The 16,892-nt window shown below is 49.6% G+C and overlaps 1 protein-coding gene across 1 annotated transcript; it reads right to left on the bottom strand.

Moving 5' to 3' along the window:
- Positions 1–1,092: 1,092 nt before the first annotated feature.
- AMBP (alpha-1-microglobulin/bikunin precursor) lies at positions 1,093–15,248 on the bottom strand. The gene is made up of 10 exons (XM_068552288.1): positions 15,038–15,248; positions 13,696–13,838; positions 12,024–12,100; positions 10,973–11,089; positions 10,393–10,494; positions 9,603–9,649; positions 3,968–4,049; positions 2,689–2,856; positions 2,188–2,361; positions 1,093–1,469 (listed from the first exon to the last, which is right to left on the bottom strand). Exons 1-10 carry the CDS (start codon positions 15,152–15,154, stop codon positions 1,438–1,440), a joined length of 1,059 nt encoding a protein of 352 aa, XP_068408389.1. The 5' UTR covers positions 15,155–15,248; the 3' UTR covers positions 1,093–1,437.
- Positions 15,249–16,892: the final 1,644 nt, after the last annotated feature.

The following is a 16,892-nucleotide window of genomic DNA, read 5'->3' as shown; positions in this document are numbered from 1 at the left end:
TCCGGGAGGTCCATTTTTTAATGGTGAACTCAGAACTGTAAAATACCTTAGGAGCCAAACCCCCATCCACCAGCTGAGCTGAGGCTGGCCAGCCCACCTGTGGCTTCTTGTACTGTCCGGTTTAGGCATTTGTCCTTCAGGTCGCCTCAAAATATCTTTCTTCAGAGTGGCACCTTCCACCTGCCATAGGTGGCAGCCCCAGTGTGCGAATCATGCATGGAGGGGGCAAGGCATGGACGCAGGACGTGATGACGTTTGTTAGTTCCAGGCTGGAGAGCCTGTCACTTCTCCCTGTGTCCCCGCCCCTGACCCCCGCCCACTTCTGCCCAGTGACTCCCAGCCAGGCCCACAAACGCTGTCCCTCAGGACTGTCCTCTCTATTGGAACCTGGAAGCCCCAAGGTTGGGACTTCCAGGGTGCATAAGGCGGGGAGTCTCTATGTGGTCTGACCAAGGGGGCTGCAAAGCTCTCTCCACCCAAATCCTTGCCTCTGGGTTCGTCCCCTCAACACAGCATTCCACCTCAGAACCCAGGAAGCTGGGGTTTTGACTCTTGCAGTGGCAGCTGTCAGGGCTCTGGGTGGATGGAGCCCGAAAGAGGTGTTTATAAGTCCGATGTTTGTAAATCCGGTGTGTGTGAGCTGGTTGTGTGCTTGGCCTGAGCCACCCTGGACAGCCTACCTGCTCTCTTCCTCCAGGGAGCAGACGCCGGGCCAGACCCAGGGCTTCCAGCTCCGGTCCAGGGCCAGCTGGTTGTTCTGGGCACAGCGCAAAGGGCAGTGACCATTCTCCTTCCGGGGCAAAGGGCCAGAGCGAGGATCCCAGGAGATGGGATCTCCAGGACCCTTGTGGAGAAACAGCCCGAGGCCTTCCAGCCCCTGGCAGCTACTGCTGGGGATGCAGCTGTGAGCAAAGTAAACGCTGGGGGGCGGTTCTGTGCAGCCAAGGACAGGGGAATTCTTTCAGGTGCTTGTGGGGCATTTACCCAGACCCAGCTGGGCACACACTAGGGCACGGTGATTTCTTCTGACCCTGGGTCTCTGATGAGCCCTGTCAAACCTCTCCCAGAAACAAGTACCCAGAGTTTTTCCCTCTTTACTCTTCTAGCTTTATTAAGACAAAACAATCCCATTTTATACAGAACTGTGATTTATGTTTCATAATTTGCGTAGCCAATTTCATGTCCTGAAGATGGCTCTATTACATTTCCAACACATACATTTTTCACATGTGAGGAAAGCTGGGGTTACTCATGCCCGCTCCCCAGCTTGTCTCCCCCTCCCCTCCCCCCATCTCATTATACTTCATGATGAATCGTCAGGATATGGAATTTCAGGAGTCTACAATTCGGTTTTTATTGGAACCTGCCCTGGGACCCTGGGGCAGACACTGGCCCTCGTGCTCCCTGTGGCCTGTGGACCTCTGGCCTGTGGGCCGGTCAGTTGGAGAAGCGCAGCAACTCCTCATCCCCTGTGGACACAGAGAGGCTCGGGGAGTAGGTGCGGGGTCGTCCAAGGGTCTGTGGGTGGGGACGGTCAGGGGATGGGGATGCCTTATAGAGGAGGGACGGCAGCTTGGGCTGAGCTTAAGCCTGAGCCTGAGGCCAGAAACTTCTGCTTGCGGAGTGACTGGATTATCTCCAGAGTGCGTTCCACAGAATGATCTGATTTTTTGCCTCCTGATTTACTTTAGGTACCATTTTCCCAGTGGGGAGATAAGGCACAGAAATCTTTAATGGCTGCTGTTCCCTGGAATGCTATTCCTGTTATCATTATAGCGTCACCACCATTATTAGTAACGGCTGCTGCTAGATGGATATGGACCGTGCGAGGCTCTGTGAAGTAGGTACTTTGTCCCATTTTACAGAAGAGAAAACTGAGGCTCAAATTGGCACTCAGTGTGGCCAGCCCAAATGTGGCAATGCCGTGATTGGAGCCCAGTTCTGCCCCCACTCAGCCTGTCCTGCCTTCCCTCTGCCTGGGTCCAGGTGCCCCATCCCAGCTGGGGTAAGGCCTCAGGCTTGGCCCCATTTTACAGGTGGGAAACTGTAAGGCCCAGAGAGTGGATGAGCTGGTCACCTGGTACAGAGTCCAGAACTCAGCTTTCCAGACCCTCACCTCCTACCAGGGCTCCCCCACCTGGACCCCAATATCCCCCAGGCCCAGCCTGGCATTGTCGGGCCTCCTACCTTCACCAGGGATGCCACAGTACTCCTTGCACTCCTTCTCTGAGTAGAACTGGTTGCTGTTGCCCTTGCAGCCCCCGTAGATGAAGAGGACGCACTTCCCCTTGACAGCATCAAATGCCCAGAGCTGGGTGGAGCCTCGGCAGGGGCCCGGGACTATGGGGAGATTGCAGGCCTCTGCGGAGTGGGAGGGAGGTGCAGAGCATTGGAAATCCTTATGATCGCTGACCTGAGACACCCAGCAAAGGGCCTGGAGCCAGGGACCCTGCTCATCCAGAACACCTAGACCCCTTTTTATAGATTGAGAAATGGGACCACAAGAAGACATAGGTGCCGAGGGTCACCCATACCCAAGTGTGCAGTTCCTGTGACTTCAGGCAACTTGCCCTGGAATTCCACCACTGGGGCATCCTTTCTTAGCTGCCTGTTCAATGGGCAGGTGGTCTGTCTGGAGGACAGGGTTGGGGGGCGCAGGGGGAGGTGGAGAGGTGGGGCCGTACTCACCCACGGTCCGGCAGGTCTGCAGACACTCCTTCTCCGAGACAAAGTTGTTGCCGTTCCCCATGCAGCCACCATAGTGGAAGGTCTCGCAGGCCATGGATGAGCCATTATAGAAATACCTCTGAATCATCCCCAGGCAAGGACCCTGTGAGTAGCCCAGCTGGCAGGAATCTGGGGAGGGGCGGAACAGCAGTGCTCACTGAATGCTGACTGTGTACCTGTCACCGGGCTGGATACTTTAACAGGTATCATCTCATTTAGTTTTCGCCTCTGCATTAAGAGGAACAATTCTCAATTCATTTTAAAGGTAAGGAAATTGACTCCCTGAGAGGTAAAGTGACTTGCCCAGAGTTACACAGAGCTGAAATTCAAAGCCATATTTGTTGGACTCCAAAAACCCATGCTCATTCCATTCCATAACGTGGGGAGTTACCAGTGACCCAGAGACCCAGCATCCCCTGCGTTGGCCTTGTCTGCCCAAAGACTCTGTAAGGATAGTAGTTGTTGATACATTCACCAGCACCCATGCCAGCCAGCCTGACCTCTGCCTTAGGTCCCACCCCCGTGCCTTTGCTCTCGTCATTCCTGCCCCTAGAATGCTAGAATGCCTTCCTTCCTAAAACCATATCTGGACACAGCATGAATTCCCCTTCATCCAGGAAGTCCTCCTTGATCACCTCGTCCTCCATTTTCTGAGCTCCCCCAGCCTTTTAGCTGACCCTCCCTTTTGGATCCCTCACTTTCTTCCTTGACTGCCTCCTCTACTAGACCAGAAGGTCCAAAAAGATGTGGGTGGTTTGTCTCCATGACCCCAATGCCCAGCACAGAGTCTGGGGTGGAGCAGGGTCAGGGTTCAGTGTTTGCTGAGAGATTTGGAGAGTGATCATTTTATCAATCACAAAAAGCATTCTCACGTTCTTGCCCATGTGCTCCCACAAGAGCCCTTAAGGTCAGCTCAGTAGGCTGTTATCCCATTGTACAGATGAGAAAGCCAAGGCTAGGAGGCCACATAGTGATACAGACAGGCCAAGAACTCGCTTCTCATCGTGGAGCTGAGACTTCCTAAGCTCAGGGACCATGCCTTACACTCCTCTCTCTCCCCCCATAACCCCTGGCACAGGGCAGAGTACTGGATTTGCCTTTTCTAGGCTCAGTCCTTGATTCTAGCAGAAAAATAAGAAAGACTTCACGGTGATGAGGGCAGCTGGGGTGAGCCAACTGTGGACCCTTCCTCTCTGGAGTGTGGCAGAAGGGGATTAAAAAAAAAGGGGGTGATCATTACCTTCTTTCTTGCCGAAATCAGTTACTAGTTGTCCAGCCCCTGATCCTTCCTCTTCCTGGGGCAGAACAGACCGCTGGGCTCTCTGGGGGAAGAAAGAGAAGAAGCTGTTGCAGGGACCTAGCCACTGCTGCTCCCCTATACCCCTGGAACATATAAACAAACCATTTGCTTTGGGGATCAGGGTGTAGACAGAAACACAGCTACTAGATTGGTTAATGGCCTGTTTTCCCAAAAGCTTCAACCTGAATTCCAGAACAGGCATCACAAGATAGATTTCTGGTCTGAAATGAAAAATCAGAACAATACCTACATATCCAGCTTCCAGTTGAAATGCCCAGAGGAATATAATAATGGAAAAGAAACCTAACCCAGAGTTGGGAACCAGGGAAGAGCAGCATTCCCATACTAGAAACTAAAAGGCATTTCTACACAAGCGAGTGTGAGTGGGACTGATTTGCAGGAAGGGCTGACCAGACCATCGTTAGCTGCTTACAACGGAAAAGTCATGTGGAGAGTAAGAAGGGACCCAGAGATTGACCCTAATACTCCTAGATATGGGGGTGGGGGTGGGGGCTGCAGAGCAGGGCAGGCTGTCAAAGCTGTCAAAAGGATCTCTGGGAGTAGAGTCCACTGAGGCACAGTCCCGGGAAAATTACAGAAGGATGAGCAGGGACACTGCCGGCCATCAGGCAGTCTTCCTGCCCACAGGTGAGACCTGGAATCTGAAAAGGTAAAACTGTAGTAACCTTCAACTTTTCCCTTCTCCTTTTAAGGTGCAACTGAAGCTGTGATCAGGGACTCCCACTGTCTACCAGAACCCATCTCAAGCTGGTTGCACATAGGTCTTCCTTGGTGAGGATGAAGGAAAAGAGAAAAATCATGGAACGAATTAAATAATGCAACTACTCAGAAGAATCACACTGAGCTGGAGACATATCTCCACTAAACACAGGGTGTAGGTAAGAAACAGGAGAAAACTTCAACCATCAATGAAATTCAAGATGGCATTGCATCAACATTAACAGGAGCCCACAGTTATGTAGATGAATAATATGGGAGAAGTAGAAAGTTACTGGAGATGAAAAGGATTTTGTTGAATTTAACCACACAGTAGGGATAATAAACTGCAGTTTAAAGATTATGAGAAATAAACTCACAGAATAGGAATTCTAGAAGGAGAGGCAAACAATATAGAAATAATAGAAGAAAAGTTTTCCAAGTTGAAGAGAGACTTGAGTTGTTCAATTATAAGGGCTCAAAGGGAATGAGAGAAAATTAATGAAGAGTCCTGTCTCGACATTTCCTGGAGACAAAGGATAAAGAGCCTAGTAGTGGCCCCCAGGGTAAACGAGAGCATTTTAATGACAGAAGCGGCAGAGCAATATCTAAAGGTTGTAAGAGGGTAAAGGTTGTAACCCAGGGATTCTCCACTCAACCAGGCTGTTGATCATGTGATATAAACACAGAAAGATATTCTCAGACATGCAAAGATCCTGTAGTTTTCCACCACGTACCTTTCCAGAAAAAAATTACTTACAGAAATATTCCCACCACTTGAGAAGGGAATCTAAATACAAGAAAATGGATGATGTGGTAGAAAAGAAATGATGGTAAACTAGAAAGCCAGTAAAACAGAGAGTTGAGGTTAAATTGTTGTTAAAATGGTCATTCAACTTAATGTAAATGTTAAAAGTAATTCTCCAAACAAAAGGTGGAAAATATAAACATCCATCTCAGATTATATCCACAAAAATGAGGATGTGGGAAGCCTGGAAGGAAGAAATAAAAAGTAAGCTGCGTTTCTCTCTTTTGCAAGGGAAGTCATCAGTTATTGTTTCATTCTTGACATGCATGAAGAAGCACAGATTCAGCTGAGATCTGGATTAAGATGGCAGATTGAAATTTCCCTCAAAATTACCCTCTCCAATACCGAGCCATCAGCAAAAAATGAATTCAGAAATCCCAGCCCCCAAGTATTGATCAACACCACTGAAATGAGGAAAGGGGCACAATTTAAAGGAAAAACTAAAGCTCTCGATCCAATAATCTGGAGCTGAACAGGAAGGTCAGCAAGGTTCAGCTCCTGACCTGCCCTCCAACTCCCAGTCCTGGCAAGTCATCAAATTTCTGATAACTCTCCCTAATACTCCCAAATCCTGAGAGAAGAAAATTGAAGGGAACCCTATCTTTTTCCTCTTCTGATAGAGGAGTAGTGAAAATGACTTCTGGGGAAAAAAAGAGGAAAATAAACTAGAGCCTGACTCTTTCTAAGTGAAGGTTCTGGGGCTACACAATCTAATGCTCCAGGGGGTGTCACTGGGGGGCAGACGTACCTTGCTGCCAGCCCCAACTAGGTGGAATGAATCCCCATAAGATATTTATCAGTCCTTCCAAAGAGAATGCAAAGCGAGTGTATTCCAGCCAACTCTGGACTTCAGAAAAGTGGATGGAACACAAAATACCCAGACCTAACTCTAAATTTGGGTGGGAGCGGACTAAGCTCATATTTGCAGGAAGAGAGCCAAGGAATAAATGAAACCTCCACGCCACCATATCAGAATAAACGGAAAGCCTAGCTAAAACGGGCTAAGCAGGAGTCAGATAAAAAGAAGTGATACAGAAACTATCCAGACCCACTTCAGAAATGAATGAATAAGGAGCCTGAACTAGAGAAAGCGCCCAAGAGTCCAGTGGTGGACATGGTCATGAACTGCCAAGTCCTCCCATCAGCAATGGATTTATATTCCCAGCTACCCACTGTCAGCCCCTGTTGGAGACTACCTCAGCTAAGGGAGCCCTCTCATTCAAGATCATGCTCCCTTCCCAGACTGATCAACATAGGGTATTAAGGCTCCGTCCCTTGGCCCCATCGTGGGACAATTCCCAAGGGTTGTCCTGGTTCCAGAGCTCCCTATAGGGTTGGTTGAGGCATTGTTGTGACTGCCCTGCAGCTCTCCTCCTTCCTCTGCCCAATCTTCCCTTTGTCTCTTCCTTCCATGTAGATGTAGGGAACCCAACCTAGAAGAAAACATAACTCAAGAAGCAGAAGGGAAATCCCTCTTTGGCCTCATGTTACGGAATTACATAATAAGAACACGCACGTATTAAGACAAGAGTCAAAGATGAAATGGTAAACGCTGACAGAATAAGACGAAGAGAGAACCCAGGCCTAAATAAACAAATTGAGAAGCAAAACAACATCAGTTCAGAGCTCGTGAATAACTTAGGAATCGTGAGGAGCAGAAAGAATAGATGCTGCTAAATAGAAGGGTTGTCATAGAAGAGACAATCCCAGTGGATGCAAATAAAAGCAACTGGAGAAAAGCTAGTACATGATGGAGGATAAAGATGCTCCAGGATGAGGGAACAAGTGTTCGCGAGATGGCAAAACTCAACAAAGCGAATAGAAGATGAATTCCGTGTCATGAAAGAGAGTTTCCTGAAATACAGTAGAAATGTCACCCGTGGATGGAAAGAGCACGGTGTGTTCCAGGAAATTTTGATATAGACTCTCAACCCCAAGACATGTCCTTGTTAAGATGCTGACTTCTTATCAAGGAGAAAGTCTGTCCAGGCATCTGGGCAGAAGAAACAAATTGCTTCCAAGGAGAAGAAATATCAGGCTGGCCTCAGGCTTCCCTGCCACGATCATCAGTGTGGAGGAACAATGGAGCAATGCACACAAAGCTTCTTCTGAGGGAAAGAAAACATGACCTAAGAATTTGACACGCAAGCGAAATATCCTTCAAGGATGAAGGAAATGGGCAGACATTCTCAAACAGGGAAGAATTCTGGGATTAAAGCACCCATGAACCTTCCTTGAAAACAGCACTTGGTAAAAAAATGGCACTAAGAGATTAATAGAAATAATAACTCAGGAATGGAGAAGCTGTGTTATATTCACTAAGGGTGAATGTAGACTCCATGAAAATATAGAACTATTACTAGATGTCTGGGAATCGTGGTGACAGAGCAGAATGGGGATGGTATCATTCTGGACAACGTAAAAGCAAAAGGGAAGAGGAGATGGAACCAAGTTTGGGAGTGAGGATGTCTGTCTCCCAAATCTTGCAGACAACAGATATTCTCTAAAAGTATACATAGCGATGCCAGCCTCTTAAATATTAGTTCATAACCTTGACTTTATTTAGAGCATTCTTTAAGAAGTAGATCTCTTGTGGATAATAAATATTTATTTGAAGTTTTTTTAAAACCTTCAAACTTCAGGGCTTTTTTTTCCCCTGTCATTCCGCACGGTTTGCGGGATCTTAGTTCCCTGACCAGGGATCGAACCCAGGTCCCCTGCAGTGGAAGTGTGGAGTCCTAACCACTAGACCACCGGGGAAGTCCCCAGGGCCTTTTTAAATTCGAGTAAAACTACAAGGAATGCCTTTTAAAATTTAGAAATAGCTTCTGTAATATAATTCCATTTAATAATAGCATATTTAAATCTGTTCCTCTATCTATCCAACCTTCCTTCTATCTGCCCCTCTCCAGGTGTATGCAGGTCAAGATTACCAGAGTAATGTGACTGCTGGTAGGTTTTGGGTGGTGGAATTTTTTATAACATTTTTTATACATTTATACTGCACTGTTTTGATTTTTATATATATATTTTTAAATTAATTAATTAATTTATTTATTTATTTATGGCTGTGTTGGGTCTTCGTTTCTGTGCGAGGGCTTTCTCTAGTTGTGGCAAGCGGGGGCCACTCTTCATCGCGGTGCGCGGGCCTCTCACTATCGTGGCCTCTCTTGTTGCGGAGCACAGGCTCCAGACGCGCAGGCTCAGTAGTTGTGGCTCACGGGCCCAGCTGCTCCGCAGCATGTGGGATCTTCCCAGACCAGGGCTCGAACCCGTGTCCCCTGCATCGGCAGGCAGATTCTCAACCACTGCGCCACCAGGGAAGCCCTGATTCTTTATATTGATCGTATGTTAGTTTTATAATAACAATGGTAATTTTTTCTAAAAAATATGTAAGCAAACAAATAATATGTTACCAGTGTTAATTCTATGTAGGAATAAGGACATTATCGTCTTCTTTTTTTTTTTGCTTTCTTGTATTTTTTCAAATTTTCAAGAATATGTTTCTAAAATAAATATTACGTGTATATGTACTTATATACACATACACATATATAGATATATACACACACAGCAGTAGACTAAATTAGGATATATAATTTCCAAATAATCAGAGAAAGAAAGAATGAAGACTTAATATGGCAAAAGGCAGGAAAATAAAACAGAAGAAGGAAGCCCCGCGAATCAAAAGGCAGCACAGGAGAGTCATTGGTTTGAGAAGCTGCTTGCTCTCGGATTTGCATTTTTTAGGGATCACTTGACTTTATTTTCATTTATTGCGTATCGAGTATCACTATCTCATTATTGAGTATGTCACTGCTTTTAGGCACTATGCTAAGACCTTTTCTAACATGTCACTGGATTCTAGCACCTGGAAGGTAAAGATAATTACCCCATTTCACAGATGAGGAAAGTTACATCCAGATGGGGCAGCAATTAGCCCAATGGCAGAACATGCCCATCGCTGCCTTCTCTCAACAACCCCGTCCACCAGCACAGCAGGGCCTAAGTGGGCAGGGTGGGGATGGGGTGGGGGGCAGAAGTGCTCACCGAGAGTGGAGCGGGTGCTGGCTCCTGCTCCCCAGGGACACACTCACCTAGGGCAGAGGACAGGAGAGAGAGGGAATGAGACGCAGACATCCCAGACCCAGACAGGCTTTGTTTCTTCCATAGAGCTAACGGCTACGTGTCAGGCGGGACGTGCGCTGGGACCTGTCTCGTGCATTAGCCCACTTCATGGATGGCTGCCCCCCCACTCCACGGCTTGCTGCAGGTCATCTGTTGGAAAAGTGACAGACTGGTGGCTGCAGCACCGTCACAACCTGCATCGTCTCCACCCCCAACCAGCATTTCACGGCTGATATCTATTGAGCACTCACTAGACACCAAGTGCGGCGCCACTGTATTTAATGGCTTTATTTCATTGACTCCTCACAGCAACTTCTAAAGGAGGCATTATTATCCCCATTTTACAGATGAGGAAATGAGGCTCTGGAAAGAAGCCACCCAGCTCAATCTCTGAACCTTGGTGCTCTAACTCCAGAGCCCAGGCTCCTTAACCCCAACACTCTATTGCCTCCCAAGAGGTAGCCGTGGATTCTGGCTATAACCAAACTTAGACAGGTGGCAGCAGAGGGGACGCTGAATTGGGTCCAGCCTCAGCTTCGCCAGGTGCGCTCTGTGTGACTCGGAGCAAATCCAGAGGCCCGAGCTGCCTTTTCTATAAAGAGGGGAGGGGAATCGTAGCCCAGCTTACCCAGGGACTGGGAGGATGTGCTCTGGGGGTCGTGAAGGATAAGACGGGGACAGAAATGGGAGGTGGGGCGGAGGTGTCACTTACCTCTTTCGGGCATCGTGAAGATGGCGTCTTCAGGGATGCCCACACCCAGGGCAACTTCCCTGAACTGCTCCAGCAGGGTTTCCCGAAGCTGTGGCTCCCGCCCTGCAAGTAGGAAGCAGGGGAGACTCCTAGAACCACAGGTACCTGGGCCGTCAGGGCCTGAGGTTATTTTGCCCAGGGAGGTTCATTTCGGGGAAGTTTGAAAACTATTGGCCCAATTCCATTTCTTCGATACCCTTATGGAAACCTCAGCTCCAGAAGGGGAGGAGGTGTCCCTCCCAGGCTCCCCATCCGGGTCTCCCAACCCCCCACACAGCTCTCCTTCCACTGGTTCTTTTAAGGACCCGAAGGCCCTGGAATTCTCTGGAATTTTCAAGATCAAAAGAAGAGGATTCTACCTCAAATGGAAGACTGAGCTCTACCTCCTCTAGGGAGAGTAAATGTTTTCACCTTTCCCTTAACTGGAGTTTTGTCAGAAGGTAAAAGCAAAACTCCCTGCTCTTCCCCACTCCATTTCCCTAAATCCCGGGTCTCCTCCCACCCTCAGCTCCAACAAGTGTATCATGTTCCAGGCCTTTACCATAGAGCTTGGCAGTAATGGTGGGTCCATGGCGGCGGCTGAATTTCTTGGTCAGAAAAATGGCATACTCATCATAGTTGGTGTGGACCACATAGGACTCCATGGTGATGTTCCATTCTGCATGGAAGATGCAGGAAGACAAAAAGATCAGTGGTCAGAAGGCTTCTAGCCTGAGATCCTTCACCTATTCACCCACACATCATCTATTCATCCATCCTTCTGTTCGCCCATCCCTTCCATATATTTATTATCCATCTTCACTCTCTCTCTCTCCATCCATCCACCTCCTCCATATATTCGTCATTAATTCAACCACCATCATTCCATCCATCCATCCTCATCATATGTCAATCCATAAATTCATCCATTTTCTTTTTCCTTCTTTTTCTCTTTCTTTCTCTTTCTTTCTTTCTTACCTTCTCTCCTTCTTTCCTTCCCCCCTTCCCTCCCTCTTTCCTTCCTTCTTTCCTCCATCCATTAATCCATCAATTTATCTATTAAATGATTGTTTGACTACCCCACTAATCTACCATCATACTTATTTTCACTTACCATTTTTTAATTCTCTCACTCATTTATTTATCCAAACATTCAACCCCTGATGCGATCATTTGATGCATAGAGCAAATTCAGTAAACATCTGCTGGATTAATGATTAAATTCATGTCCAAGTCCCGCTATCACTTGGCACCATACACACTGTATATGGTAGATGCTTAGCAAATTTTTATCAGCTGACTGCAGATGCCTAACATGAGGACTGATGAAATCTTGATGTTATCCTCAGCATTCAGCACCATCACTCAAATTCTGGATGAGCACGTGCATGGCAGGGCAGGGGCGGGGGGAGGGATAGAGAGAGAAAAAGAAAGAAGGAGAGAGAGAAGGAGAAGGAGGGGGAAATTTGGGAGGGAGGCTAGATGACTGCAGAAAAATGGGAGGAAAAGTTGTAGGGGCAGAGAGGGCTGAGGGAGAAGGAAAGAGAGCTTAAGACATCAGGTATCTTTTAGCAAAGGAGGGAACTGTAGATGTCTCCTTTGACTCAACTTACTGGGTTTGTGATAGATGAACTTTCCATCAGTGCCTGTTTTCTCATAAGCCCCAGAGATCGCCTCACAGACACCTTTCCTGGAAATGAGCAAACCAAAAGAAAGGTAACTTCTGGCAGAGACCATGGTCCTGACACCCCACTCTCCTGCAGGGTCCTTCTAAATGCCTTTTTTTTTTTTTTTTTTTTTTGTAATTTGGAAAGTAACATTTCCAAATATCTGGTCTAATTCTCACACCAGCCCTGGGAGACACAAATTTCACATGAGGGAACAGAGGGACAGAGAAAAAAAGGAACTAATCCATGCTAACCTCTTGGTAAACCCAGCACTAAAAATCAGCTTCCTTAAGCAAATCTGCACATCATACTTAGGCACCGTGAAGTCAGAATGATGAATTAACACATTAATTCATGTATTACTTTGTGTCTCTCTTGTTTCTCTCTCATTTTCCTCATCTGAGAAATGGGGATAATGATAGCTTCTACCTCATATGGTGGTTGTGAGGATCAACTGAGATATTATATGCAAAAAGCTTAGAGTAAACACTATGCACTTATTAGGTATTATTGTTACAATGATTATTATTTATCTTATTAATATTTAATGAGCAGCATCTATGTGCCAGGCACTGTGCTACATGCTGGGGATACAGAGGAGGGCAGGACAGAGCCTGTCCCCTCATGGAGCTTATAATTGAGTGGGGTGGGTGGGCAGGCCAGGGGCAGATGCAGTCAGTGTGAGAATTGCCACAAGGGGCGGGGTGGAGCCTGAGGTGCTCTGAGAACACAGAAGAAGGCATGTAACCTGAACCTGGGTTGGGGGGAGTCAGGGAGGACTTCCTGGAGGAAGTGACAAAGAACCTGAGTCCTGAAGGATCCATAAGAATTAGTGGAAGGAGGTGGGGAGAGGTTTTCTGGGTAGAAGAAACATCCGATGCAAAGGTCCAGAGGATGGAGGGTTCCAGGAACTGAAAGAAGGTCCACTTGGGTGGGTCACAGAGTACATGGCAGAGAGTGGGGCAGGGAACAGTGAGTGCTTAGGGGTCGGGGGCAGGGGGGGCTGGAAGGCCATGTCGAAGGAGTTGAATTTTATTCCTAGGGGCAATAGGGAGCTCTGGAAAGGTTTAAGCAGATTTGAGTTTTTGAAAGGTCTTTCTGGTTGCTGGGTGACGAAAAGATTGGATGGAAAGTTGGCGATTAGAGGTGGGGAGAAGTGTAGAGAGGCTACTGTAGACAACCAGGAAAGAAAGGGAGGTTGCTTGGTCCAGGGTGGTGGCGGTGAAGGGGAGACAAATGAACAGACTGGAGGGATTTAGGAAGAGCAGGGACAGGGCTTGATGATGGATCGAATGGCCGTGGCAGTGGAAAGAGGAGTCTAGGACAGCCGCCTCCCACCCAGCTTTCCAAGATGGGGGCGGGGGAGAAGTGCCCTTACTGAGCTAAGGGACACCCAAGGAGCAAGAGCAGGTTGGAAAGCAGGCACAGTGTTGGGGGCGTTGCCCTTGAGGTGTAGGTGGGACAACTAGAAAGGGACGCCCTGGTGGAGGGCAGCAGAGAGGTCTGGAGCTCAGGGCCGAGTCCTGGCTGGAAGTGGAGACCTGTCACTTTCTAGGATGGGGTGGTGACTGAAGCCAGGGCAGGGGGTGGGGTGGGGTGGGGGTGGGTCCCCACTCACCGCCAGTGAGTATTAGTCACGCTGATCTCCCTGTCCGTTGCTCCCTCTCCCAGCACCAGCGAGCTCATGGTCATCTTGTCCTTGAACCTCTTCAGCCACGGGCAGGTGGAACCCACGGCCACGTGGAACCATTTCCCGTAGATCTAGGAGGCAGCCACAAGCTCTGAGGATCTGGACCTCGAGGAAGATTTGGAGGACATCTGTCCCCCTCCCTCCTCTCAGTGACTTCTCCTCCCAAGTGATCATGTCTTACAGGTAATTGGCGGCTACAAGGCTTCCAGGGAGGATGGAGCCCTCATGGAGGAACTCCAGGCATCACGGCCAGCTTAGGAAGGAGAAGTGCAGGTGGGCCCCACCTCACTGGCAGAGGGCCTGACTCTGCTGAGATGCGGGATCTGGGCTGCTCACCTGGACGGGGTCCAAATCTCCAAGCCCTGAGGTCATCATCAACCACCGCTCCCCAAAAGCAAGGGTCCTGTCTTACTCCTCCGGGGACAGGGTGCTCACCACCTTGCACACAGCCCATACCTCCGTGTTAGGAAGTATCTCCTTTCCCTAAGCTGCGTCTGACCCAGGGCAAGCCTGCCGCCTCTTTTCTCCTGAAAGAGCCCTCAGGTCCCCGCAGACCCTTCGCCATCCCTGACCACCAGAGGCCCTCTCCTCACGCCTCTCCTCCACAACCCTTCCTCATCCCTGAACATAAGCAAAGTCCTCAGGCCAGCACGGCTACAAGGGTCTGACGGAACCCAGGATGGTGGTGGAGGGGCGGGCCCCGTTCAAGGTCACTCAGCACTTTGGGCAGAACTGGGGCTGGAGAGAAGACTCCCTCTACACAGCGCCCTTCCCAGGCCTCTTAATCCCACCAGCCTGACCTCTGTCGTGCTTCTCGTCTCCCCATAACCCCACACGTAGGGTGGAGGACCCAGGACGGGCTAACAGATGCTGCGAGGGAGGTGAGGACTTGAAGGATGAAGGGCTGCGGGGTGGAGGGTCACAAAACCCTCGGTGCTGCTGGGGGCCGCAGGGCAGCAGTCGGCACAGAGCCTTTTCTGGGTGGGTTCTAATCAGAGCATGGGTTCCCCTGGGAACCCGAGAGGGCAGGTTCAGACGTGAGGACTTTTGACTCAGAATGTCAGCCTGGAGGCCCACAGAACGGTGCATGCAGAATTGTAGCTTCAACAAATCCCTGAGAGTCTGAGCAACAGGAAGGGCCCTGAGGGACCCACCCGTGGAGTTCCAGACGGGGAGACTGAGACCCCGGGGCCTAGGACTTGCCCCTCCCCCCCAGCAAGGCCCAGCCGCTCGGACACCCTGCCATCGCTGCCAGAGAGGCCAGCCTTACCCTAGACAGGTCGAAGTTCTCCTGCACTTGGATGTCGTCGGGCAACGTCGTCACAGGGCTGGCACTCACCGCCAGGCAGGCGGTCAGCAGCAGGAGCAGGGCCCCAAGACTCCGCATGGCTCCGGGCTCCTCCGCCTGGGGTGTCACTCACAGGCTCCGGCTGGGGACAGAAGAGCCACCACCTCCCTGCACGAGGCAGCTACGGACTGGGGCTGGGGAACGGGCCTGTGGCTGTAGATGACCTTGCTGTTTGCTCTGTTCAGCCGGGACCAATCAGGGCCCCAAGGCCAGGGCCAATCGATCCCTCGTAGTGCCCAGGCCGGGGTCAGGGTCCCGGGGCGCCAGGGTGGCTGCTTCAGAGGAGCTGCTGGCCAAATGCAAGCCGGTCCTGGTGCAGCCGGGCGCTAGGTTCAGGCCCCACAAAGGCTTCCCCAGAAACTCCTCACCTGTCCCAGGTGGGATGAAGAAGAGACGGGCAGCCCCTGGCCCTTCCCGCTGGGTCATTCCACCTGTGAGCCAGGAGGACAAGCCTGATTGGCCCATTTCTCACATGAGAAAACTGGGGCCCGGGGAGAGGAAGTGACTTAGCAGAGACTATAGGGAGGTCTGTGGCAGAGCCAAGACGAGAGCTCAGGTGCCCTGTCCCCAGAGTTCCTTCTCTGACTCGTGGCTTCCCACAACCCTAGCAAATAATAGTAGAAATAATGATGCTCACAGCTTCCATTCACTGAGCACCTGCTATGTGCCAGCTGTATACCAGCACTCTACACCGGCCACGGAATTGATCATCCCCACAACAACCCCATCAAGTAGGTGCTATTTTTCCCCTTTATAGGCAGGGCGTTTGAGTCTCCAAGAGGTAAAGTGACTTGCCTAGGGTCTCCCAGCTGGGAAGCAGCATTGCTGGGAGAGGCAGCATCTGGTGGTGGCTGAGAGCGTGGACTCGGGAGCCAGACTGCTTTCTGTGCCACTCACTGGCTGTGTGGCCTTGGGTGAGTGGCTTTACCTCTCAGTGCCTCCGTGCCCTCATCTGCAAATGGGGATAATAGTAGTTCCTGGTGCAGAACATTGTCACGAGGATTGATGGAGTTACGCTTGTAAAGCACTAGGACAGTAGCTGGCAATGGTAAGAGCGGAATGTGTGTGTAACAGGTTGGATGGTGTCTCCCCCAAATTCACGTGCAGCCGGGACCTCAGACTGTGGCCTTATTTGCATAATTAGTTCAGGTGAGGTCATACTGGAGGAGGGTGGACCTAAACCCAAGGACTGATGTCTTCATAAGAGAAAGGGTTGGGGCGGGGGGGAGATTTTGATACAGAGACACACAGACACACAAGGAAGACGGCCACGTGAAGACAGAGGCAGAGATTGGAATGAGGCAGCAGTAAGCCAAGGAATGCCAAGGGCTGCCGGCAGAAGCCAGGAAGGATTTTCCCCTAGAACCTCCAGGAAGAATGCGGCCCTCGTGACAACTTGGTATTGAACTTGTAACCTCCAGAACTGTGAGACAATACATTTCTGTTGTTTTACACCACCCAGTTTGTGGTGCTTTATTAATGGCAGCCTTAGGAAACTAGACAGTATCCATTGCATTAAAATATTTAAATGGGAATTTTTTAAAAACCCAGGTCTGTTTGTCTCCATAGATCAAACTCTTGCCAGTGATACTGCAGGCCCTCTCTAGGAAGAGCCCTTCTCCAGTGGTCAGAATCTCTGTCTTCATTTCCTCCCTGCCCTTGGCACAGAATATTCCACACACACAGTAGCCTCCTTGCTACAGCTGGGAATGACCCCTTCAGGCAGGCAGTTCCACAAGGAAGAGCCCTGCTCATGTGAGGATCCGGCAGTTCCCCC

The sequence above is a fragment of the Eschrichtius robustus genome, chromosome 10 (assembly GCF_028021215.1).
Source record: "Eschrichtius robustus isolate mEscRob2 chromosome 10, mEscRob2.pri, whole genome shotgun sequence".
Lineage (NCBI taxonomy): Eukaryota > Metazoa > Chordata > Mammalia > Artiodactyla > Eschrichtiidae > Eschrichtius > Eschrichtius robustus.
Note: the sequence above shows the minus strand (reverse complement) of the source record. Positions and strands in the feature narration are given on the sequence as shown.

Coding starts and splice junctions, on each gene's coding strand:
- AMBP (XM_068552288.1), bottom strand. CDS start 15,154: ATGCGGAGTCTTGGGGCCCTGCTCCTGCTGCTGACCGCCTGCCTGGCG. Junction 4,050..9,602: donor CAGCACCCGCTCCACTCTCG/GTGAGCACTTCT, acceptor TTCTTCCCCCAG/AGAGCCCAGCGGTCTGTTCT. Junction 2,857..3,967: donor TGATTTCGGCAAGAAAGAAG/GTAATGATCACC, acceptor GCCCCTCCCCAG/ATTCCTGCCAGCTGGGCTAC.